Below are 25,588 nucleotides of genomic sequence, written 5' to 3'. Positions count from 1 at the left end.
TTCTCTGGTTCTGCTTCTGATGTTTGCACAGAGACAAACTTTGCGAAGCAACTTTTTAAAAGGAATAGTTTGCCACTACTTGTGAATCTGTTTCCTGTATTCCATGTTATTTTTAAATTCTGTTTGGGGCAAAAAGGAAAATGGACAAAAGTTTTAAAAAGAAATCCACCCCCCAGTCATTGTTTTGCTCCAAAAACTTAATGAATAAATATTACTTATTGCATGGGAAAAGTAAGACTGTAATTTATATACTTAGACCTTTTTGCAAAAATTATGTCCTTTGAATGCCTTACAGGCAACATAGCTAGTTTTAATGTGTGAGAAACTATAGCAGAAGTGGGGATTGCACAGCCCTTCGAGTGTTGTTGAACTGTAATTCCCAGTATCCATTACTGCTGTCTATAGCTGATGGGAATTGCAATTAAATAACATATGAACAATGATAAGTTGGTCACCACTGAGCTAGAGGTAAAATCAAGGGAGAGGCTTCTGAGGTGGAGATTATTTAATATATTTATATCTTTTAAGGATACATATCCTGATAAAGTGAGGTGATACAGTATACCCTTGGGTTTGGTTCCAGGACCTCCCATGGATATCAAAATTTGTGGATGCACAAGTACCATTAAATACAATGGCATAATTGAATGGTTTCCCTTCTATAAAATGACAAAATCAAGGCTTGCTTTTTGGAATGAATAATATATATTATATTATATTATATTATATTATATTATATTATATTAATTATATTATATTTTCAAGGTATGGATGGTTGAACCTGTGGATACGGAGGGCTGACTGTAGCAATAGTATTTACATTTCTATACAGTTTATCAGTGAACAAAGCACTCTCTACTCTTTACAACAGGGGTAGGCAACCTTTTTGAGGCGGGGGGGGCGGGTTGCTGTCCCTCAGACAACTGGGGGGGCCGAAGCCGGGGGTGGAGCTTTCACCCTCCAGGGCGGAGCCGCACGCTGGGGCGGAGCTTCCACCCTCTGGGGGCGGAGCCACATGCTGGCGGAGCTTCCTCCCTCCGGGGGCGGAGCTGCATGCCGGGGGCGGAGCTTCCACCAAAGCCCTGCAAGGAGAAGGAGGCGTGTGCCTGGCCTTTCCTCCTCGGTCCCTTCCTTTGGCTGAAGCCCAAAAATAAATAATTAAATATAAGCATAATAATATCAATATTTGCAAGCATGGAAGCTACCAGAAGGCCACAAAGCAGAGGGAAATGCATGCACACTCTCAAACCACAAAGGCACAGGTAGTAGGTGTAGCTTGCGATAACCCCCCTCCCCCAATGAACCAACCTCTCGCGTGGCCGTGGAGGCCCGTAGCTAGGCCTTTAGGGGCCCTGGGGCAGAAAGTACATTTGGGGCCCCTATGTTTTTTAATGTCCCGAGTCCTACTGCACACCGCAGGCGCCATCTTGGCACACCACTGTTTACACTGTTTACATGGGGTGCGTGTCGATGACGTGGCTCGTGCGGCTCCTTTGGGGTAGGGTTGCCATAATTCTCTACCACCAAACTGGGGAAAATGTAGGAAAAATATTATTATTATTATGCCTCTCTCTTATGGATCGAGGCGGTTTCCATAAAATAATCCATAACAGTTACATCAAACGAAAATCATAAAATCACAATGCCCAACCCAAAATTTGTAGGACAAAATTTAGACCAAAATGTAGGTCAAATGTTGGACAAAATTTACCCCAAAAAGTGGGGCATTCGATAAAAATGGAGGACATAACCAACTAAAAGCTAAAAACATTAACATTTTTTTAAAGAAAACATTAATATAAATCCTTATGTTATAGAGATCTTGTTGCACCTGTGAGACTAAATGCATCTGAGGAAAGAGGCTTTAGGAAAGCTCATGCTGCCAACTTCTTTGTTTCAGATAATAATAATAATAGAATTCAAAGACAGAGATTTTGGATCACCACGAGACTAAATGCATCTGAGGAAGCAGGGTTTTGGAAAGCTCATGCTGCCAACTTCTTTCTTTCAAATAATAATAAAACTGAATTCAAAGACATGGAGATTTTGGCTCACCTCTGAGGTTAAATGCATCTCAGGAAGCGCAGCATGAGGCAGTTGTGGAGGAGGACCAGGGTTCAATCCCTTGCTTGGGCATTAAAAAACCCCACTGGGCTAGCCACACTCTCTCAGCCTTAAGGGAAGGTGAAGGCAAACCCCCTCTGAACAAAGATTCCAAGAAAACCTTTGAGACAGTGACACACTCTCAGCCTCTCTGAACCCTCTCTGAACAAACCTCCCAAGAAAACCCCTTGAAGGCGCATGCACACACACACACACTTGCACACACCCAAGTCACACTGTCTCAGCCTCAGAGGAAGGCAATGGCAAAGCTTGCCACTAAAACTACCTGATGAAGAAACAACAACACAGGAGGTGCCCAACCCTTGGGAAGAGCCTCCCCAGGGGTCTTGTTGGAGGGAGCCACCTTGGGGCAAAGTGGGGGGGGGGGGGAGAAGAGCAGGGCCCCAACAGACAGGAGGGCTCTGGGCCTCCTCTAGCCAGGGTCCGATGGCACTCACCCAAGGCAAGCCCCAGAAAACCCTCCATGCTCCAGCACACACACACACACCCCAGGAGGAGAGGGAGGAGGAGGAGGAAGAAGAAGGAGAAAGGGGGAAAGGAGGAGAAAGGAGAGCATCAGGAGGAGGAAGGCGAAAGAGAAAGGAGGAGAAGAAGAAGAAAGGAGAAGAAGAAGGAGAGGAGGAGGAGAGGAGGACCAAGAAAACCCCAGGATAGGGTTGCCTTGGTCCAAAACAACTTGAAGGCACACAACAACAACAACAAAGGAAGGAGTTGCTGGAGCTTGGCTTCAAGAGACACCATCTCCCTCCCTCCCTCTCTCCCCAAGGGGCTCTCCTCCTCTTCCTTTCCTCTTCCTTCAAGGGCACATCCTCCTCGGGCTGCAGCGAGGCCAGAAGGGTGGCAGCAGTATGGGCCTCCACCAGCGCCTCAGCCATATTTCTCCCCCAGCCCAGGCCAGCCATGTGCAGCAGCCAGCAGCAGCTCCCTCCGGCTTCCTCCTGGCGGCTGCGATGGCACGCATATGTGCCGACGGCCCTGCTGCTGCATGTTTTTTAGGCAACCCTACCTTGGGCCCCCCTTTGGCTGGGGGCCCTGGGGCAGTGCCCCGCCTGCCCTCCCCTAGCTATGGGCCTGTGGCCGTGGCAGTGGGTCTGGGTCTTTCTTTCTTTCTCTCTCTCTCTCTCTCTCCCTCTGCCTCCTCCTCCTCCTCCCCCCCCCCGCTCTTCCATTTATAGGGGGGAGGTGGAGGGCGGAGGGAGGAGGGCAGAGCCAGGAGAGCGGAGCCAGGAGGGAGGAGGGCGGAGCCAGGAGGGCAGAGAGAGAAGGGAGGAGGGCGGAGGGCAGAGCCAGGAGGGAGGAGGGCGGCGCCCATTCGGAGGCCCGATGCGGCCCTGGAGCCCTCGAACAGGGCTCCAGCGAGCGCACCGGGCCTCCTAGATGGGTGCCGCCATTTTGTTCTTCAAAATGGCAGCGAAGGTAGCGTGAGACTTCACCGTCATTTTAAAGAACAAAATGGCGCCCGGAGTGGCGGCAATTGGCGGCACAGTCGGCGGCAGGAGCGAGCAGGGGCCGGTCCTGGCGCCTCCGCAGGCCAGATCTGGCCCGCGGGCCGCAGGTTGCCAACCCATACTTTACAATATATAAACCTAGTGTCCCCAACAAGCTGGGGACTCATTTTAATGACCTATGAAAGGATGGAAGGCTGAGTCAACCTTGGAGCCTTGGGATCAAACTCACAACCTTGTGAATGCAATACTTAGCCACTGTGCCACACAGTACATGAAGGATGGCAAAGTTAAATGTTTGGGGCAGGGGTGAGGGATGGATACAGGGATAGTCTGACATCCAGATACAAGTAGAAGAGTACCAGGGGGATGCCATCTCTGCAGGTGGTCATACTGTGTTTCAAAGTTTGTGTCACCTGGTACTTAACAGGTATAGGGGGAGCATGTCCAGCACGTCCATGTTGCAACTGCTGGTGCTTGCAGCAGGTCCCTTTGAGGACCTACCTGTGACAAGTGCCTCACTTTATACCCCCTGGAAAAAAAAACCTGAATCTAGAAACTTTCCTTTTAGTTACCCACAATTCCAACAAAATAACACTATGTTTGTGGGCGTTGTAGATAATTCAAGTCTTGGCTCCCCTGCTGAGATGACAGTACAGTGCTACCTCGGGTTACGAAATTAATTCGTTCCGCGGCGCCGTTCGTAACCCGATACATTTCGCAACCCGAAAAGGCTTTCCGTTAGCGCTGGAAAGCCGCTAGCCGCGCTTCGCATTTGAATTTCGCGCCGAAATGCGCCGAAATGAATTTCGTAACCCGAAAAATCTTTCGTTACCCGGAACAGTTTTTTCCAATCTAACTTTTTCGTACCCCGGAAATTTCGTAACGCGATCAATTCGTATCCCGGGGTACCACTGTAGTTGTGCATTTGTCCGGACATTGAGGAAATTCCTTCCTTCCTTTTTCTTTTCCTCTCGCTGTTCCTCCTCTTTTCTAGATCTTTTGTAAAACCACAGCTTCAAATTCTGGAACCTTTCTCAGCTCTGGGGCAACCTTTGCTGGGTAGTGACAGCTCCCAGGCCCCATTGAAAACCCTTGGGGCTGTCTTGTTGTTTTCAGTGGCACATTTGTGAGGGAACACTGTGTGTCTTCGATGCAAGGGAATGGGTCCAGAGAGAAGCTACAGGGGCCAAGAGCTTTGTTTGTTTGTTTGGACAGTTGCAAAAGAACTCCCAAAAAGAATGTAGCTGTCCAAACATGAGCTGAGCTGGTTGGCTTCAGGTTTCCTTTTGTCACTTTTTGGTTTCTTTAATTTGCCCTGTTGTTCAAAGGGGGAGCCATTGGTTTTGCAGCCAGGATGGCTTGGCTGAGCAGCAGATAAAGGAGCGTGCGAGGCAGGGCTTTGCTGGGCTTTGGCTAGCTAGCAGTTCCTGATGCTTTGTGCATCTTTCCCCACATGGGACTGCTGCTGCTCTTGATGCTGCTCTCTGCAAAGTGGCTTAGTCAGTTAGCGTGAGTGAAGAAGGCTGCTTAGAAAGGGAGGGAATTAAAGGCCCAGCCCTTGTGAGTGTGCAGCCAAAACGTGGGGCTTCCTTGTGGCAGAACGTGTTGTACTCTGATTCCTGGGCTGTGTGTTTTGGTTTGTCTTTGGGCTTGACTTTCCTCCCTTCCTTCTCCAGCTTGTGCAAGTATAAAATTTTAGTCAGGTGGGTGTGTGGGGGGGGGGATCAGCTTTTACACTAGAGCAGTGGTCCCCAAACTGTGCTCTTTAAGGGATTTTGGACTTAAGCTCACAGAATCCCAGACTATTGGCCAACATGGCTGAGGCTTCTGGGCTCTGAAGTCCAGCATCTCTTAAAGGGCAGAGTTTGGAGACCATTGCATTAGAGCCAGGGGCTTGCAAACATGGGTTCCCCAGATAATTGCACTTTGACAAGCTCCTACCAGCATCACAGGTGATGGGGGAACCTGGGAGTTGCAGTCCAGCAAGAGTGGGGTAATGCAATTGACTCATATAGAAAAGTAAATTGAAGATGGAGATTGCAACCAGGATCCAAAGAGTTGAGGCAACTAGTTGTGTGAACTTTGAAGTGGCCTTTGGGTAGCATTTGTTGAAATGTCTCAATCTGTCTTCCACTGGATAATAAAAGGTCCAATTGCATCTGGTCTTGAAAGTTAAATAAGGTCAGCCCTGGTTAGTGCTTGGCTTCGAGATGAATAGTGGTTATTTAATTCATTCCTTTGTCTTGATTTTTACAGGCCTGCAGTGAGATGGTACACTCTGTTTTCTCTATAGCTCAGTGTTAGAATATCTGGCTTATGTGCAGGAGGCTACAGGTTGAATCCTCAGTATGTCCAGAGGATCAGATAGCAGACAATAGTAAAGGTGTCTGTTGCAGAGTCACTGCCAGTTCTAGCAGAGAGCAGTTGTTACCATCATAGTGTTCTTCTGTCCACACTAACTGTCTGTACTGACTAGTTTTGTTACTGTTTCTCAGCCCTTTTCCTCATCCTGAAATAAGCATCTACACAGCCCTTTTGTTTGAAGCATAATTTGATGTTTATATTTTGCATGCTGAACTTGTACAGGGATTTTTAGTAGCAATAGGAAGATGAGTTCTGAGCCTGTTTCATTTTCTCTAATTTTTGAGACCATCATAATAACCACTTCAGTTTGCTGTAAATTTGGGAACAATCCCAGAGAATGTTCTGCGTGTGTGAGAGAGCAAGAGCAGCTGTAATAACAGCCAAGATGCACCATCCAAGTGCATTTGGGAGCCAGCTAGATACTTGAAGGGCAAATTGTAAATATTTCTGCTGGGAAATGTGCTCAAGGAAAGCCTTGGCTGTGCTGCCTGGGGGATTCTGGAAGTTATAGTCCAAAAAAGTAGATTGCCAGGCTCTCTGGTCACTGGTTATGCTCACTGGTACCTCATTGTTAACATGCCTGAATGGTGTGTGCCCTCAGACACATCCAGCACAGTGCACATTGAAGGAAAAGATTGATGGTGTGTTAACCCATCTTTCACCTCCCACCCCTGCACCCAACCTGGTGCCATCCAGGTGGCTGATAGTATAGGGAGATGTAGTCCAAATCAAACCAGAATGCCATGAGTTGGGTTAAGTTGAACGTGTTACTGAAGCAAAGCCCCAGAATTTCCTGGAACACTGCTAAGCACCTAAATAGTTAAGAACCCAACAGAGACTTCCTGGTGTGCACATGTATTTTACTAAAGAATCACCATGCAAGATTGTGCGAATTGTTACTTACAGCTATTTTTCCTCTCTGCTTTGTCCCCCAGTTATATGAAAACCCCTCAGTAACCATGACAGGAGTATTGAAAAGAAAATACGATGAATTGGAAGACGACGCTCCCTATTCCTCTTCATCATCCTGCTCTCCTTTCTCCTCCTCCGCTTCTTCAGCTTCTTCAGGGTGGGAATCAGATGAGGAAAGCTCACGAGGAGGTGGTATCAAGTCCAGCTTGGCCTTAAATTCGGACTTCACCCGTAAGTATTAATTACATACTGTACAGTCCTCCCTCTGTTTTCGCGGGTTTTGAACCCGCGTCCCTGACTTATGTGCGAGGGACAAATGGAGGGGGAAATAATGGGGCACATACCCAAGATGCACTCCCACAGCCCCGCACCTATATTCAATATATGAATATATACGAAACTCTGTTTTTGCGGGGGGTCTGGAACAGATCCCCCACGAAAACAGAGGATCGACTGTATTTGCTAACCTAATAAAACAGTACTCAAGGGAGCATATTTTGTTCTCCTCTACCTGTTTTTATCCTTCTGACAATTCTTGAGAGAGAATGAGTAAGCCTGCCGTTACTTAGTGAGTGTCATGGTTGAGTGGGGATTTGAACCCAGTTCTCTGGGGTCCTAGGGCTAGTCTACACATAAGTGTATTACGTGAATTGCTGTGGATTTTTGCACATCCACATCCAATGTTTAATTGTCTTCACTTCCTGTGCAAATTCACATTTATTTGCCCTCCCTCTGCTGAAAATGCACAGCCATGCAAATTCACGCAGAGGTGGATGGATGGCCTCACATTTGATAATATACATCTTTTCGGAAATTCATAGATACTCCGGTAAAAACGGCGAAGCCTCTTTCAGCTGAGTTTGTGGAGTTATTTGGGGTGTGTGTATGGAATAACTTTATGATAAGTGTGTCTTAGGGTCACTGTAAGTCCAAAGGCACACAACAACAATACTACCCCCCTGAACTCCTCTGAATTGCATGCAGTGGGTTCATATCGTATTCAGGCAGAATGAGGAGTATTTTAATCATGTAGACAAGCCCCTAGTCCATTGCTCCAACCACTACACTACATTCTTTAATATCAGCCTATCCTTTTTTTGTTTCATGCAAGCACATGTGTTTGTCTATGTGGTTTTCTCCATGTTGCCTTCAGTTTGGCAAGCAGACACATACTGTATAACACTGCCGCTGCTCAGAACAGAAATTGGCAAAACATTTGGCCAGACCTGGGATCCTAAATTAGGCTGCAAATTTACCTGTGCAGAAAGGGATCATTAGGTTTAAATTGATGGAGCTGTGTATGGAGAGGGGAAAGGAGCTCACAGTTAAAAGATGGAATGGACAAAAACCTAGGAGTAAGATTTCATAGTAAGATAAGGATGATGCGTTTGAACCAGAAGGGAATATGTTTTGGGCAGTGTTTTGCATTATTGGCTCAAGTACATAACGTCTCAATCCAAGCTCAGTGATTTTAATTTTTGTTTGTTTACATTCTTCTAAAATGAGCAATTGCAAACTGACAAATTATCTTTAGACACACACAGTTAATTTAAAAAAAAAAACCTAGCTGATTGAATACAAGTAGAATCCAGTTCTGAATAATTCCAGTTTATTCAGCAAAACATGCAGTATGCTAAATTAACATTTTCTAACTGCTCAGCTGAGGTCTTTTCCTAGTGGTTCTCAGTTCTCCATCTTTTACAGCCATGATCTACACCTACATTCTGCAGAAATGCCATCTGTTACCCTTCTAATGAAGGGCAATAGTTTTAATCAATAAATCTTCCTTTGGGCCTCTGGGAATATTTTGTTTCTAAGGTCCATTTAGTAGACATTTGCAAACCTGCTGCAGTCTCAAAATGCTTTTGGAAGTCATGGAATGACAAAGACTCTTTCTTTTTGTGTTCTGGCCTTTTGTGTAGTAACAATGAACTTTCTGTGTTCCCTGCCTTGATTGAAGGGGGGGGGGGGAGCATTTCAGAGAATTTGAAGGAAGAGGAATGACTGCACATATTCAAATACAATCAAAACAACAATAACAATAGTTACCTTACATTTCCTCTTCATTTTTCACTTTTTCTTTGTGTGTGTGTGTCTGTGTCTGCCTGTGTAGGCATTAATGAGAAAACCCATGGCTGAAATGACATCTTGTTGATACAGAAAGTAGAAGACTGACATAAACCGGTTCATGGTTTGATTCACATACAGTCAGCCCTCAACATTTGCAGCTTTGAATTTTGCAGATTTGATTATTCACAGATTTGAGTGGTATGTTCTTCCATACAAATCTCTAGGTCCTCCAGCACAATTCACCTGGAAGTTGATCTTAGAGTGATGATGGAGGACCTAGCATTTGTAGGTCCTCCAGTGCAATTCTGTGGTCAGATTCTAGTGGATGTTGTCCGTAGAGTTTTGCTGGAGGACTTAGAGAGGTGTTCTCTCAAGTTAAAGAAAAACAGTGGTTGTTTATTGGTAGTTTTCCCACTTTCATGAGAGTTCTGCACCCCTAACCCCAGTGGATGTGGACAGCCTACTGCATTTAGCGTCCTTGAATGAGCATCCTATTTTCAGAAGCCTCTCTGAGTTTGTAGCGGTTACTGGTTTTAACAAACATTACAGGCTCCTCCACATTCAGGAAAATTCACACTGCAAGAAATACAGCCCACTGTATCCACCAATTTTTTATCCATGATTCAACCATCCATGGCATGAAAATATTAAAAAACAACATATGTTCCAAAAGCAAACCTTTATTTTGCCATTTTATATAAGGGGTACCATCTCACTGTGCCATTGTATTTAATTGGACTTGAGCATCCATGGATTTTGGTATCCATGGGGGGTCCTGGAACCAAACTCCAGTGGAAATCATGGAAGTCGCAAAGTAAAATATTACTAAACCAAACTGGGGTCAGTTAGACCTCCCTGCGAGGCTCAGCTGACCTGTCATCTCCAGGCCATTGCACTGGGCATTTCCCCCAGTTTTGTGGATCTTTCTGCAGGAGTCATGAACATACCTTAGATTTTTCTTTAATAAAAACCCTCTTGGTTTTTAAACAGAAGTTGCAAAAAAATCAAATAAATCCATATTTTGGGGGCAAGGGATTAAACTGAAATATGTCACTGAGCTCAAATTGTGCCGGCGTTGCATTTGAGCTCAGCTTTGGATCAGCAGTATTGCTGATAACTGATTTGTGTGTGTGTGTAAAGGATCAAGGTTATGGTACCTTCAACGGCTAAGCTTGCCATCTCGCCTCAGCAAACACCCTTTGTAGAAGTAGGGGAGGGTGATGGTGGTTGAAAACCGGTCACTATAGATACTGCATTTTTAATCCTCGGCTTGTAGATTCCTTAGCAGCTGTTGAGCTTCATTCCTCTCCCCAGAGAGGCATGGGCCTCATTATTTAATATATGGAAGAGTTGTGCCAATTTTAAGTAAATGGATTCCAGATCGATCTGGCCAAACCAGTGCAAACGTATCTCATAGATGCACTTAGATTGGTTTGACCCTTGCGTACTGTATCTCTGTTTAATTGAATTCTGTAAATTGCTATCTTAAGCTAAAACTGCTGGAAGCTTAAGCATGTGCCATTATTCATAGTAGAGAGGGAGCAATTTTCTTGTGTTTGTACTAAATTATTTTGCCAGGATTAGAAATGTGGGGGACCCACTTCGGCATTTGGGAGCAGCGTTGGGCGTTTTATGTTCCTCCGTAATTGAAATAAATAGTTTGGAACAGAGGGCTGTACAGACACGTCCTGCAAGTTGTTGCATCTGCAGCCGGTCTGCATATTTTGGCGACATGTGGTTAATTTGCATGTGATTTGCATAACCCCAGCAGGTGTCAGACCACAGCTGGTGGGCAGCCTGGGCTTATTTGATTGTTGTTGTGGAATTCACAGCCCCAAAAGACTGAGATGGAGGGCAGACCGAGTCCGTTTTGGAGTTCAGTTTTACCATTTGTGTTGTGAGCCATAAGTGGGTATTCTGCAATTCTTATTTATGTATTAGTTGATTGCTAGTGGTTTGATCATTGGACTATGACTCTGGAGACCAGGGTTTGAATTCTTGCTTGGCCAGAAAAACCCACTAGATGGCATTGAGCAAGTTAGATTTTCTCACTCCCAGAGGAAGGCAAAGGTAAATCGCTTCTTAACAAAGCTTGCCAAGAAAACCCCATGACAGGTTCTCCTCAAGGCTGCCACAAGCCAGAAAGGCACACAACAACAACAACAACAAGGAGGAGAAGGAAAGAAATTCTGCTTAAACATTAGGAAGAACCTCTTGACTATAAGAGCTGACTGCTTCAGAGGATAGTGGACTCTCGATCTTCAACTAGTGGCCCTTGTGGTCCCTTCCAGCTCTCAGATTCTATGATTCTGTGTCATTTAAATGTGGTATAAACATCTTTAAAAAAAACCCAGCTCCTATGCTTCTCTATATCTTAGTTTTATCCTCCTTAGTGTTTATTGTTTTAAATTCCACTGATTGCTATTATACTAAGTTTTTTCCCCATTGTGTTTGTTTCCCCTTTGTTCTTGGTACTTAGTGTCATAATTGGTTTTTTTGAGTTATGATTGTGATCTAATTTTTCCCCTCCCAAGCTGTCTTGGAAACCTATTAAAAAGCACAGCATAAGTACTGTACAGAAAACAGATGTACCTCAGTTAACAAAGCCTCTGACTCTGGCTGCATCCGCACTGCAGATACTATCCAGTTTGACACCACTTTGACTGCCATGACTCAGTGCAGGATTCCATAGCACTGAGCCATGGAAGTTAAAGTGATGCCAAACTGCACTAATGCAGCGCAGATGCAGCCAAAGAAGCTCCTTTTTTTAGTGGCCACCTAGCCCCAGTTTTCCTCCTCATCCTCTGTCTAGCTGGATTTTTAAAGCAGCAGCAACATTAATAGGACAGTGAAGGAGAGCTGGAGAAACACAGATTTTCATTACTGGGTTGCAGCAGCAGATCTGCATTAAATCATGTAATAAAGCTTAAGCTGGTAACTAGTGGGATTCTACTCCAAGCAACCTTACTCTAGCCATGCCTGCCTGCCTACCTAAAAGAGACATTTACACAGCCACTGCCTTATTGAGCATGTGTGAACAGTAAAACAAGAAGAAATTGAGTGGTCTCTAAAAGCTCTAAAATGTTTTTGTCTACTTGTACAAGGCTTATGTGGTTTGGCTGTTTTATTTCACATGGGCATACTGTTAGTTTTGAATTAGGAACCTATCACCATTGTTTCCCCCTCCGGTACCAAATTTTCTGTTAAAGAAGCAATACCCAAGAGCACATCTGTTTGTTCAATGAAGTATACCTGTTTTCAACCCTAAGGGTGCAGACTTGGCTCTTTCTGTGCAAAATTCCATCTGCAAATACATGGAATTTGCAGGTTTGGGGACAGGGCTGGAGAAAGAAACAGATTTGATCTGGGCCTGACATTCGTCAGCTGCTTAAGTGGGGCAGCAGGGAAACCTACTGAAAGTGGCTTCATATGGTGAGGGAATCATCCTTCTAGTACCTCCTTCACGATTTTGGATGACAATTGCTATCATCCCTAACCATGCTGGCTAGGGATGATGGGAACTGTCATCAAACCCATCTGGGGGAGCACAAGGTCGATGCTGATGTATTGCACTGCTGTCACCTGTCCTTTTTAAGCACACCTATGTGCCGCTGTCTATATTTCAGAGTTGGTGATGTGAGGTTAAGAGGCACGCTGAATGCCTCTTAGTGAGTTTATGGGCAGAGGTAAGATCTGAACTCAGGTCAATCCAGCTTTCTGTTTACACGCTTAGCTAGTCGCTCTTTCTTCCTGCAAGATTCCTACCTGTGTTGAGCAGTCTCTCCTCTGGGCTCCTTCATATTTTTGACAAACCAATTAGAGCTTGCTGCTTTTCTGCTCCTGGTCCATGCATTTTAAAAGTCTCTCTCTCTCCCCTCTAAATTTGCACCAGCTGAGGGAAGAAGCACCTGATCGCAGCCAGCAAGGTTAAACGTTAAACTTTTCTAAAATGCATAAAACTCATGTTTTGGAAGCATGGGCTTTTAAGATAAACCAGGCGCTTGAGCTGGCTGTGTTTACACTGGGATCACCTGCATAAAGATTAACTGCTCTGCAGCTGCTCTCAAATTAGCCCCTTGAGATTAGGCTATAGATTTACAGTTCCTCCCAATGGAGAGCAAAGGAAATGTCATCAAAGCAGCTGTTTTGAAGATTTCTTGCTCTGTCTCCTGTGCTCTCCATTCCCCTTGTAGACTCCTTCTTGCAAGCTTCAGCAACTAAACTGTTTGGATGTCTGTGTCAACCCCCCCCCCCCTTTTCTGGTGTGCGCATATATATATATGGCTGCCACGGCCTCTCCAAGTCTCCTGGCTGACAATGCGCAGATGGCGAGCTTAGGCAGTTAAAGTAGCGTGCAATGAATATTTCATGTCCCCGGTTGCTGTCGGGAGGACAAATTTCCTTGAGAAAAATTGCAAGCGCAGCAGCAGCAGCAACAACAAGAAAAACAACCACTACCTTGTGGGATTCTTGCTAACCCTGCTTTGTGTTTGTGTGTGTGTGTGAAACGGGGCCTGCCTGTGGGCTGAAATCTGAGCCAAGCCAAATGTACATTGGAGGAGCATGTGGTATAGTCCTCTGGGGACTACTAATGCTTCAGAATGCACCTGGGTTGGAAAAGATGAGTGGCCCTGTCAAAGGTACCGGAGCATCGCATGGGCAAGAATGTGACCTGAGATGTCTTCCAGCTGAAACCTCACCTGATCGATAGGCTGCATTTGCTTTGCAAAAATAATGCAGTTTAACACTGCTTTAACATTGCTTTGGAACAGTGGGATTTGTAGTTTATTGTGGCACCAGAGCTCTCTGGCAGGGAAGTCTAAATGTCTCACCAAACTACAAACCCTAACATTCCATAGCACTGAGCCATAGCAGTTGAAGCAGTGTCAAACTGCGTTAATTCTGAAGAGCAGATGCAGCCCTAGATGCAACCAGGCCCTCAGCATCCAGTTCCACATTCTTCGTTTGGCTACGAGAATAATGCTGCACTATCTTACAGGGTTGTTGTGAGGAAATACTGACAATATTACCATTGGCAGATGGGCAGGACACAGATTAAATAATGTAAAAGCATTTGAATACAGAAAAGTCTTGTACAAAAACCAAATGGTATTAGGTTGCAGAGATTGTATGTCTAACATTGACTTTCCAGCAAGGAGGAGTCCCAGCTGTGTACACACTTAAGGTGTATACACACACTTACCAGCTAGAATTTTAGTGTTATAAAGGGACCACAAGGGCCAGCCCCTCTGCCATGCAGGAATTCACACCTAAGATCTCTCACAACTGAGAGATAGCCAGCCAAACTCTGCTTAAAGGCCTCCAAGCCAGTCTGTTCCATCTTGGATGAACTCTTACAGTCGAGACATTCTTCCTAGTAATTCTGTTTTTGTTTTTATTTTTATTGTATGTGACTCACTTTTAATACATGTCATTCTGAGAGTCTCTGTGTGAAGCCTGTAGTCAAAAGGCAGAATGAACTAAAATTATATATATGATGAGCAGTGTGGTGTGGTGGATGGCTTGTAGTACTAGCTCCATGCAGTTGCAAATCTGTGGTCAGTCAGACAGCTCACTGGATGACTTTGGCAGGAATATTCCAGCTTGACACCCACTTGTAATTTGTTGTGTCTCGTGCACCACAACAAACTACCATTTCCAGAATTCCCACAACTCCATACTACTGAGCCTCAGCACTTAAAGCGGTGTCAAACTGGATTATTCCTGCAGTGCGGATGCAGCCATAATCTCTTAAACTGGCCTGGCCTAAAAAGTAGTTGTGAAGATAACATGGAAGGAGACCTTATCCATTGTGTTGAAAGATAGGAGGGTGAGATAAAACTGTACTGTACAGTACATGAGGTTACTTCACCAGGATGTTTTGTACACTTTCAGAAATATGAATCATAAATTAGGCAAACTTATGCAAATAAGTTTACTTACTTTGGTTGCAGCGTTGAGGCTTGTGTTGGCACAGGATCAGGCTTGCTCTACTCCTTGGTACACAACACATAGCACTGCTCATATTGTACAAAAAGCGACTTTCATTTTATCTTACCATCAGTTGTACAAAAAACGAGCTGTCCTTTTTCATGCTGTCAATTTCCTTTTAAAAAAAGAACACCAAATTGGTCAATAAATTTAAATTGTATCATATTCTCTCCTTGCAACAGTAATACAGCATACATGGTGGCCAGTTATTTTCTGGCTGTGTTTCTTGTGGCTAATTTTTTTTCTTTTCCTGAAAATGCTTCCCCCCCCCCCTTGGTTTCTGAAACAGTAAATTTCTATACCTCATGGATACAGAGCTGAATGAAAAATGTAATAACACTTTTCCTGACATGAATTATATATCTGAAATGTTTGGTAATAACAAAGGCTCAAGAGCCAACATGATGTAGTGGTTTGCATGTTGGATAGAGCTGCATTTACACTGCAGAATTAATGCAGTTTAATGCCACTTTAACTGCCATGGCTCTATGCTATAGATTTCTGGGATTTGTAGGGTTTTTAAGATGTTTAGTCTTTACTGTTAGAGCGCTCTGGAGCCACAACAAACTACATCTCCCAGGATTCCATAGGATAGAGCCAGTGTGCTTAAAGAGGTGTCAAACTGCATTAATTCTGCAGTATGGCAGCAGCCTAGCACTCTGGAAACAAGGGTCTGAATCCCTGTTTTGCCACCAAAATCTGCTGCATGACCTTGGGTGAGACTCACTCTCTAAGCCTTAGAGCAGTGGTTCTCAACCTTGGGTCCTCCAGGCATTTTAGACTTCACCTCCCAGAATCCCTGATCATTTGGGCAAGCTGGCTGGGGCTTCTGGAAGCTGAAGTCCAAAACATTAGGAGAGCCAAAGGTTGAGAACCACTGCCTTAGAGGAAGGCAGTGGCAAACCTCTTTTGAGTAAATATTGCCAAGAAAACCCTAGGAAAGGGTTGCTATAAGTTGGAGTCAACTTGAAGGCACATAACAACAAGAAAGGCTCACCAATTCTCTCTCCTTTTCTCTCTCCAGCGACATCCATCCTGAAGAAAAGCAAGCGGCTAAAGCGGAACAATGTGGAGTTTGACCGGGTCACTGTGTTCTACTTCCCACGCTGCCAGGGGTTCACCAGCGTGCCTAGCCGTGGGGGATGCACCCTTGGCATGGTCAGCAAGCATGGTTTCTCCCGGGAGTTCACGCTGGCCGAGTTTTCCAAGGAACAGGAACTGGTGCGACGGGAGAAGCTGAAGGAGAAGTTGAAAGAGGAGAAACTGGAAGCCTTGAAGTGGAAAGTAAGTCACAGAGAGGCCCTGCCATGCAGGCAAACAGGTCCTGGGTTCAGTTCTTGACATCTTTGGCTAGGAAAGGATTACAGGTAGCTACAGGCAATCTCATCTGCCCAAGGCCCTAAGGGCTGCTTCCAGTCAGATCAGGCAGTACTAAGATAGACAGATAGTCTAGAGGGCACCAGGCTAGGAAGGGCCATCTATTTGTTTCTAGACTCAAGTGTAAATCATTGATAATCAGACTTAACTTTATCCCACATTGTTAAATAAAGCACCATTAACACCGCCCTTTCCAATACCAGCCATTGCTTGCTGTCCCTAAACTGTGGTGCCCAAAACACAAGTATGTTGCTTTCAACTTTCTGGTGGGTCAGTGTCATTTACTGTTTGCTCAGATTTGTTGTCGTTGTGTGCCCTCAAGTTGTTTCCTATTTATGGCAACCCTAAGGCAAACCTATCGGGTTTTTCTTGGCAAGTTTCTTAAGAGGGTGTTTGCCATTGACATCCTCTCGGGCTGAGAGAGTGTGACCTTGGGTAGGTCACACTCAGCATCAGAGGAAGGTCATGGCAAACCTCCTTCTGAACAAATCTTGCCAAGAGATCTCCATGAATGATTCACTTTAGGTGCTTCATAAGTTGGAAATGACTTGAAGTCACACAACAACAGCAACCTGATAACAAGGTGGTGAGTTCCTTGGTGCATTCATTTCACTGTTTTAACAAGCATTTCTTCTGTTTCTTTCCCCCTAATAGCTAACCATGAATGGTACGAAAGAGTCTGAGGAGGCCAACCAGCTTACCACAGAAGACATCTCAGATGAGGACATTGAAGGCAATGGCACAGAGCTGGAGGACGGCTTTTTCCTCCAGCCCTACCCAGCCAAGAAGAGGCGAGCTCTGCTCAAGGCCATGGGCGTCAAGAAGATCGACAAAGACGAGAAGCGGGAGCTGCACAGCATTCGCCTCTCCCGAGAAGACTGCGGCTGCAGCTGCCAGGAGTTCTGCGATCCGGAAACGTGCAGCTGTAGTTTGGCTGGCATCAAGTGTCAGGTGGGTGGCCTTCCCTTGAAGAGGGCTGTAGGGATTGCAACATGGCACAGCAGAACATTCTCTTGTAGATGGTCACTTGCCAGCTCCAGTGTGGTTTTAAATCAGGTTTGAGTAGGAAGAAGTTGTTTGTATCAGGATGAGCCAAGCATGTTTCTTTGTCTTAAGAATGCTACAATGAGGGCTCTGGTCAGCATCTACTTTTTGCCAGAGGGCAAATGGTAATTTCTGCTGCTGTGCTCTGTCAACGCAGCTGTCACTTGTCTTTGCCAGTCTGTTCGTTCTCCAGAGCTTTGCAGATTCATATTTATCTTCCCATTGCAACTGGTGATGCTAAACCTTGTCTGTTAGTATATTCCTTAGGAACCAGCTTAGTGTAGTAGTTTCAGTGTAGGACTAGGACTCTTTAGATCAGGGTTCAGTTCCCTGCTCGGCCATGGAAACTTGCTGGACAAGTCAAACTCAGCCCCAGAAAACCCCACGATAGGGTCGCCAGAGGTTGAAAACAACTTGAAGGCACACAACAACAATATTGCTTAAGGCTACCCAGTGTGTCTATGGTTGAGCCTCGACTTGAATCTGGATGCTGTGTGGCTTGTATCCCTAGATCAAGTAATACTCTTGTCTTTCTTGCTCCCCAGAACTTTATTATGCATCAGAACTAACATCTATAGGCATGGCAGACAGGAAGTGGATGGTTTATGCGCTCAGCACAAGCTGAACAGATTACATGGGTGGTGTTTTGCATCATTCAAAGAGGTGACAGCCATTCAAGTAAATGTTTTAACTGTGTTGTAAAAACAGTAGCAGAGCAGAGCCCCTTGGAACACTAGTGGACATTTAATGCCAGAATGGATAGTGGTGCTTTCTTGGACATTGGAACCTCAAACCACCAGCTATATTTGTTATGGCAGCTGGCATCCGCAGTCCAAAATCTAAGCAGTTCTGACAGATGGCCATCCAGTCTCTGTTTAACAACCTCCAAAGAAGGAGACTCCACCTCCCTCTGAGGGAGTGTGTTCCACTGTCAAACAGTCCTTATTATCAGGAAATCCTTCCTAATGTTTAGGTGGAATTTCTTTTCCTATAGTTGAATTACTTTGTCAGTGGAAACAGATCCAAGATTTGGCCTAGAGTCCTCAACTGGAGACAAATTCCTTGAAAATGCATGTACAAAATCAGCCTTGACTAACTTGTAGGCAAAATACAAACAATTGGGGGCCAGTAACATCCGGATGCTGTTTTGGTTTTTTTTTTTAATTAAACAAGGTAAACGTGACATAATCTTTGTTTTTTGCTGGCAGATGGATCACACATCCTTTCCTTGTGGCTGCACAAAAGATGGCTGTGGAAACACAGAAGGGAGGATCGAGTTCAACCAGGCCCGTGTACAGACACACTTCATTCACACCATCATGAAGCTGGAGTTGGAGAAGAACCAGCAAAGCAGTGAGAGGAATGTTGAGCCTGAACCCCCTTTCAGAGAACGACTTCACCCATTTGGCTGTCCAGTGAGCAAGGCAGCATTAGAGGAAAGGACCAAGCCTCTGATGCCAGCCTTCCAGTTCAGCACTGACCTGGAGACCATTGGCGAGAACAGCTGCAGCAGCGATATGACTGATTCATCTCTCTCATCCAGCCAGAGTGAGGATTTGGAAGAACAGTATGAGGCCACCCCATCTGAAAAGTCGCAGTCAGATGTTGACGACGACGGCTTGGCCCGGATCCTCCATTTCAGCGATTCCGATGCAGAGGATGACACTAGCACTGCCAACGGCTGCCAGGATAACTTGAGTTCATTCCATCCAACCGGCTTCTTCAGTGTGGATGTGGAAAACCAGTGTGTCACCAATGTGGCTGAGAAATTTGGCGGTGACAACGGTTTGAGCCATTTGCCGAATCTCACAGAATGTTTGGACGAGAACGCCAATCAGGAGGCAAGTTGTTTTTTCGAGGAGGCCTCCTCAGGAGCACAAGGTGGTAGTGTCTCTTCCATGGGGGAACAGTGCTCCAAAAACTACATGGACCTGAGCCTTTCCTCTGACTCTCTGGATTTTTTCCAGTCCTTCTCAGACTACAACCTGGGACCCCTTTATAACTCTTTGAAGGAGTACGAGAACCTGGACAACTTTTCAGCCCTGCAGCTCCAGTTGCCAAACTTCCCTAGTTTGCCCCAGTCTGGGGACCAGAGCACCTGCTTTTTAGAGTCCCTCATTGGCTTGTCTGAATCGGTCCCAGAAACCCCTGCACCTTTTACAGACAATCAACTTCTAGAAGATGCCATTAAGTCATCCCTAATGGAGACAGTGAAGGTTTAATTGTGTGTATCTCTGTGTGTGTGTTGTTTTTTTTTTAAAAAAAAACATGGACAATGCACCATGGATAAGGAATCCTTGGAAGAGAAGGAAATGCTACAAAGATTGAAGGCAAATGAATATTGTTCATATTGGGACACTTTGGGGAGGGAGCAAAAATATCTGCAGCTACAATCAGTTTTCTTTACTGCTTGTGCAGACCTCTTAGCCTTTTAATGGCATTGGGGAGGGGTGGAAAACAAAAGATAACTTTTGCAAAACAAAACACAATTTACTTGCATTTTGTATGGGCAGCAGAGAAGACCTTGTGAGCAAGTATTCCTTGCATTTTAACACTGTGGATCATCCACAGAGCACCTTCTGCAAACATTTTCAAATGTTGGCAGACAATTTTCTCAAGCTGCTTTGAGAATTTTCTTTATATAATTATATTTATTGTCAAAATGATTTGCTGAAGGGTTATCTGTTGAGTAAGACATTTACAGGGAGAAAAAATAGGCCCCTACACTATTAGATGCATCATTTCCCTCTCCAGTCTATTTATTGCAAAATTCCACAGTTTAAAATAGCCACCGAAGCTTGAACTGAGCATGGAATCTTATTTAAATTAGTCATGCCTTGGATGTATTATGTGTACAATCATATTTTTGCATAATATATCTGTCTTTATTTATTTGTTACCTTCACATACCTGAGTAGCACTGGGGCTTACTAAGGAGCTAAAACACCCCAGGCTTTAAGGATGTGTTTTCTTTTTGCTTTTTTCCTTTGGGGAAAATAAAACTGTGTTTATTTGCAATGCAGTTGCATAACTTTTCTAGCGTGAACCCAGATGTCATATTTAAAGTACATCCTTGAAGTGTCAGGGACTTAAGCTAAAGTCCAACTAGTCCACTCTTGAGTCTGGATCTGACCCAAAGGCTTTTGGAGAAGTCATGTATCTGCATTACAAATTCTGTTTCACTCTCTTGAATTCCAGGTTTCTCCCTGGTCTCCTTGCCCTCCTCCAGTGGGCAAAGGCTCTCTAGCGAGTGTTTATTAAACTGGTTTCAAACAAGCTTACTTCCCAGTGGAGGTACAGGGTGAAATGGAGTGTTGTACACAGCTTCAGGAGTGTCTTCTTTTTGCAGTGGGAACCCCTTGTGCTGCTTTTGTAATCTCAGTGCAGTGCTGTAAAGGGACTTGCTGTTATGGGAGAACGATGGGCAATTGGAGGGAGCTAGTGTACATACTAGAAAGGGACTCACTGGATCATATTTGTGGCTGAGAAGAATATTTGAACTTTGGAAATTCTGAGATCAGTGAAATATTGCAGCACAGCAAAAAGAACACACCCTGTTGACCCCCCCCCCCCAAATCTCCAAAGCTCCTGTGTTGTACTATAAAAAGAGGTTGTATGTTGCTACTATTTAAGAAAAAAATCTTGATTTTTTTCCTCGGCCATGTCATTCTTGTAGAAGACTTGTATCTGTGTGATGTCCATAATTCTGCTGTGGACAAGTAATAATAACCCCTAACTATTAAGAGAGAGCATAAGAGGAAAGAAATCATATGAACTATTTAAAGCAGAGATAAAAGTAAAAATGTGTTTGTAAATTATTTTCTAATTTATTTAATTTACTTAAGGATTTGGCCATGACTTCTTTATAGAATGAATCTGATCTATTATGGTGCCCAAATATACAAGAAGAAGAACCTGTTTTGGAAGAGCCAAGCTTGCAATTGAAGAGGACTTTTTAGCCTTTGCAGTAGTAATAGCAAAAAAATTTAAACACGCAAAACACTGTGCTTAGCAGGACTTGGGATGTTTTGGGTTGTGTCAGGTGGGAGAGAGAATGCCAGTGTGAAGCTAGACAGTTGCAACTGCAGTGCAGCCCACACAGGATTGCGTTAAAATGCCATTTATACAATGTGGTGCCCATTCATTCTCATAAACAGGTTCCACCTAGCAACAAATGTTTCCTAATGATCTAGAGCAGTGGTTCCCATCCTTTGGTCCTCCAGATGATTTAGAGTTCAGCTCCCAGAATTCCTGACAGTTGGCCAAGTTGGCTGGGGCTTCTGGAAGTTGAAGTCCAAAACAAATGGAAGACCAAGGGTTGGGAATCCACTGATCTGGAGTCCCACATGTTCGAATGGGATGATATGGTTGGAACAGGTAAGGACAAGACATCATTGTATTATTCAGTGTATCCTTGGATTTGATTACAAATGGCGAAGTTGTCAAATTTCTGAAGGGTTCCCTTTTTTAAATGCTCCTTTGACATTTGGAAAGTGGAGAACAACTTTTCTATTTTTTAAAAAAATGAAAACAAGACTTTGGCTAAACCAGGATATTTATACGCCTCTTGGAAAGATACCAATTAAACAGTGAAGAGGAAAAAGAAAACATTAGAAAACTTTATTGTTGGTATGTTATTGAAATATAAACACACACACACACACCAAAACCTCTGTCTGAACATAATTTAGAGGCCTTGTTTAGAAGGAAGATCCAGTTGGTAGTGCTTAAAATGATAGAAAGCAAGCAGAGTAAGCATCTACATCTGTTAAGCCAGTGCCATTCTCTCCCCCTCCATCTGCCATCTCTTGGCTAGTAGTTTGTGGTGTTTGCTTAAAAGTCTTACTGTGTCAAACTTCCAACTTTAAAAATAACACAAAATGTGTAAAGTTGTAGATAGGGATAGATCCCATTCACCAGGAGTGGGATTAATGTGCAGTTTGTGAGCTGTGAATTGCTCATCCCAGTACAAGTGCTTTGTAGGTATGTCCTTAAAAGCAGGGTGCAAACCTAACACTGTTGGGTGATTTCCATACAATATATTCAACTGGTCACCACTCCATTCTGTAGTAGGATACATATGCCTTTACTACCAATGAGCCTTAGTGTGTACTGGTTCAGTTTGGCCCGGTATAGATGGGCCTCGTGGCACATCTTGATGACGTACTAGGGGTGCCTCGGAGCATCACTTACTGACGCCCCACAACCCTAGCACGTATTCCGTACGTCAAAATGGTGGCGCCCTGTACAGATGGGTGCCGCCATTTTGATGTGACGGACGCTTAGCGTCTACACGTGTCTCTTTTTGTGGGCTCTTTTTGCTCCGCGGGAAAGTCCTGTGGTTTGGAGGCTGCGGCTTCCCCGCGGAGCAAAACCAGGCGCCGGGAGACCACCCTTTTTGGGCGGTCCGTACCGGGCCTTTGATTTATTCAGTGATCACATACACATGTAGCAGCTTACTTGGTACTAAATTCTTACTCTGCTTCAAGGAACTCAGCTGTTTTTATGCCTCCCTCTTTTGAAAGCTTGCTATCCCCAAAACACCTCTTTCACCTGACCAAAACACTATCCCCGCAACAAAAGCAGAGCAGCAGCTTTTATTAAGTAGGATAAAAAGATTAACCTGGTTTTTGTGTCTGTCTGTGTGTGTCATCCATTATTATTGAATGTTTCCATTTCCTAAGCAATTCCCTTTGGTTGGGAAGGGGTAACTTTCTGGATTGCAATCCTTTGGCTGCAGTTGCATCTGGTCTTGCTTGTGCCACTGGGGTTTTTGCTAAGGGAAACAGTGTCCTTGCCTCTCTGAGATTAGACACCCTGCACTTTGACCTCTAGCGATCTGGAAAACATCCAGCATTCTTTCCACAATGGAGCTGTTTGGAAAGACTTTTGTCCCACCAAGTCTATGCAAAGATAATTTTTTAAAAAATCAAATAGTGAAGTCTCTATGGAACAATGTGGCGTCCAGCGCAAAAGGGTAATCCCACTTTGGGCAATTTTGTTTTAAAACAAAGTATTTAACTTTAAATATATAAATATATATAAATATATCCCAATTTCCGTATTTAATTTGTGGAATTTTTTTTAATTCCACCTAAATTAAATAATGACTCTTTTAGGACATTTTTGGTACTGTTTTGTTTGGGGGGTTGTTTTTGGCACTAAATCAACAACGGTAGAACATTCCTTTCCCTGCATATATGTCTGTATATGCCTTTTTGAAACGAATGTTGGGAGATTGAGGGGTAAGACCCCTTCTGCCTTCGTAGATTTCCCCCTCCTCTTTTTAATTTATTCACTTTATGTGTGTAGGTGCCAACTTCCCTCTTTCACACCTCAGGGTGCACTGATTGTAAATAGATATATATATTTCCTCTTTCTGTATCTTGTATAAAACGTTGCCTGTTACAGCAGTCCCCCCCCCTTTAAAAACAAAACAAAAAATCCTGGGTATTTATTGACACGATCTGTAATTATCTAATGCATTGATCGAAACACTTTTGGTTTCAACGGCTTTATGTTTGCTTTCTCGGTGTATATATTCTGCTTACGTTGCTTCGAGGTACAAGTTTTTTAAAAAATGCATTTTATTTTTACCTCTTTGGCCCCTTTCCCCGTTTTCACTGATATTAAAAGCAAAACTAAAAAAAGAAGAAGCGTTATCTGCCTATGAGCTGCTGTCTCTCATTTCGTCTGAGCAATATGAAGAAAATTTCATTACGCTTTCAAATAAAAACAACTTTTGCTTTAGAACAGAGCCATGGCTGTGTCTTCTCTTCTGCGCAGGGCTGGAGGGCTGGGGGAGGTTAATGAAAATCAAATTTGTGCCAATGTAAAGGCCTTCCAAGGGCTCGCTGGGGGTTGCTATGGAGAAGGGTCTTGCGTTCAAAATATCCCTTCTTTATTCACAACTTGTCCCCCAAAGACTGCCAACTTCTGATTTGTGCCTTCGACAGCTGTGTGCTGGCGGTGCAAGGGGTGTGTGTGTCTTTTATTCTTAGGACACAAGGCAGACTACTGATGGATACACTCACACCCCATTTAAAAGCCTATGGAATCATGTTGTTTTATTCAATTTCTCAGTCTCTTAGCAGCCTGCAAAATCTACCACACCTTATTCGGATTTTCTTCCTGCATTCTAAGAGGTTTTGAACACACGATCATTTCGTGCTATCTTGCTTTCTTGCATCGTTTAGCCCAGCATTGAACTCCAGTGTTTTAGAGACAGAATTTTCCAACTCCTTCCTAAAATTCTGGAGTTGGAAGAGACCCCAAAGGTCATCTAGTTCAACCCCCTGACATGCAGGAATACACCATCAATGCACTCCTGACAGGTGGACATCTTGCATCTGTTCAAATACATCAAGAGAAGGAGGCTCCACTTCCTCCAAGGCTGCATATTCCACTGTTGAGCAGTTCTTAGCACCAGGAAGGTCTTCCTAATGTTTAGAATCATAGAGTTGGAAGAGACCCCAAGGGCCATCCAGTCCAACCCCATTTTGCCATGGAGGAACTCACAATCAAAGCATCCCTGACAGATGGCCATCCAGCCTCTGTTTAAAGATCTCCAAAGAAGGAGACTTCAGACTCTCCAAGGAAGGAGTTTGTTCCACTGCCAAACAGCCCTTACTGTCAAGAAGTTCCTCCTAATGTTCAGGTGGAATCGCTTTTCCTGGAGCTTGAATCTATTGCTCTGTGTCCTAGTCTCTGGAGCAGCAAAAAACAAGCTTGCTCCATCCTTGACATGCTTTCAAATATTTAAGCATGTCTATCATGTCAGCTCTTAAACTTCTCTTCCCCAGGCTAAACATACCCAGTATATAGCCTTGCCAGATGCGAATTGGTTCAGTACAAGGTGAAGACTCCCACGTACACCCATGAATGAACTGAACTAAATGCTGAAGAACTCAAAGCTAAAAACACTAGTTAAGTTCGTAAAGGGTATTATCATCAAGACACAAGTGTTGTTCTGCAAATAATCTTGTGTCTCAAAAACTAAATTTGTAGTATTCCAAGGTAGCCTGCAAATTAAGATGTCTTCTGTGAAAGGCAAATGTAGGCACATCAGCCATCGGATTTATTTCATTTATTTATTCATTGGAGTTATATCCTACCTTTCTCCCAAAATGGGATTCAAGGTGGCTAGGATGGAACCAAGAGAGGCAAGCAAAGGGGACCGAGGATTGGCTTCCATGGGGAGTCAGTTCTTAAAATGAACAACAGGAAATATTTGCACAGTAGAGCATGATATATTTTTG

General features: G+C 44.1%; 1 protein-coding gene across 3 annotated transcripts in view; it reads left to right on the top strand.

The window, feature by feature from the left end:
- Positions 1–24,048, top strand: part of CSRNP1 (cysteine and serine rich nuclear protein 1) — a 72,303-nt gene extending 48,255 nt beyond the window's left edge. For 2 of the 3 annotated variants that reach the window (XM_089533663.1, XM_089533662.1), the window contains exons 2-5: positions 6,872–7,079; positions 15,934–16,193; positions 16,941–17,237; positions 18,539–24,048. In XM_089533663.1, the coding sequence (XP_089389789.1) occupies positions 6,896–7,079; positions 15,934–16,193; positions 16,941–17,237; positions 18,539–19,552 (1,755 nt within the window). In that variant the 5' untranslated portion in view covers positions 6,872–6,895 and the 3' untranslated portion in view covers positions 19,553–24,048. Of the gene's footprint in view, positions 1–1,202; positions 1,263–6,871; positions 7,080–15,933; positions 16,194–16,940; positions 17,238–18,538 lie in introns of those variants that run through there. The other variant, XM_089533661.1, reaches the window with a different exon arrangement.
- The last annotated feature ends 1,540 nt before the right edge of the window (positions 24,049–25,588 follow it).

Source organism: Sceloporus occidentalis, unplaced genomic scaffold, assembly GCF_023333645.1.
Source record: "Sceloporus occidentalis isolate IW3139 unplaced genomic scaffold, rSceOcc1.0.p SCAF_7, whole genome shotgun sequence".
NCBI lineage: Eukaryota > Metazoa > Chordata > Lepidosauria > Squamata > Phrynosomatidae > Sceloporus > Sceloporus occidentalis.
This window is presented reverse-complemented; position numbering and strand designations above follow the sequence as displayed.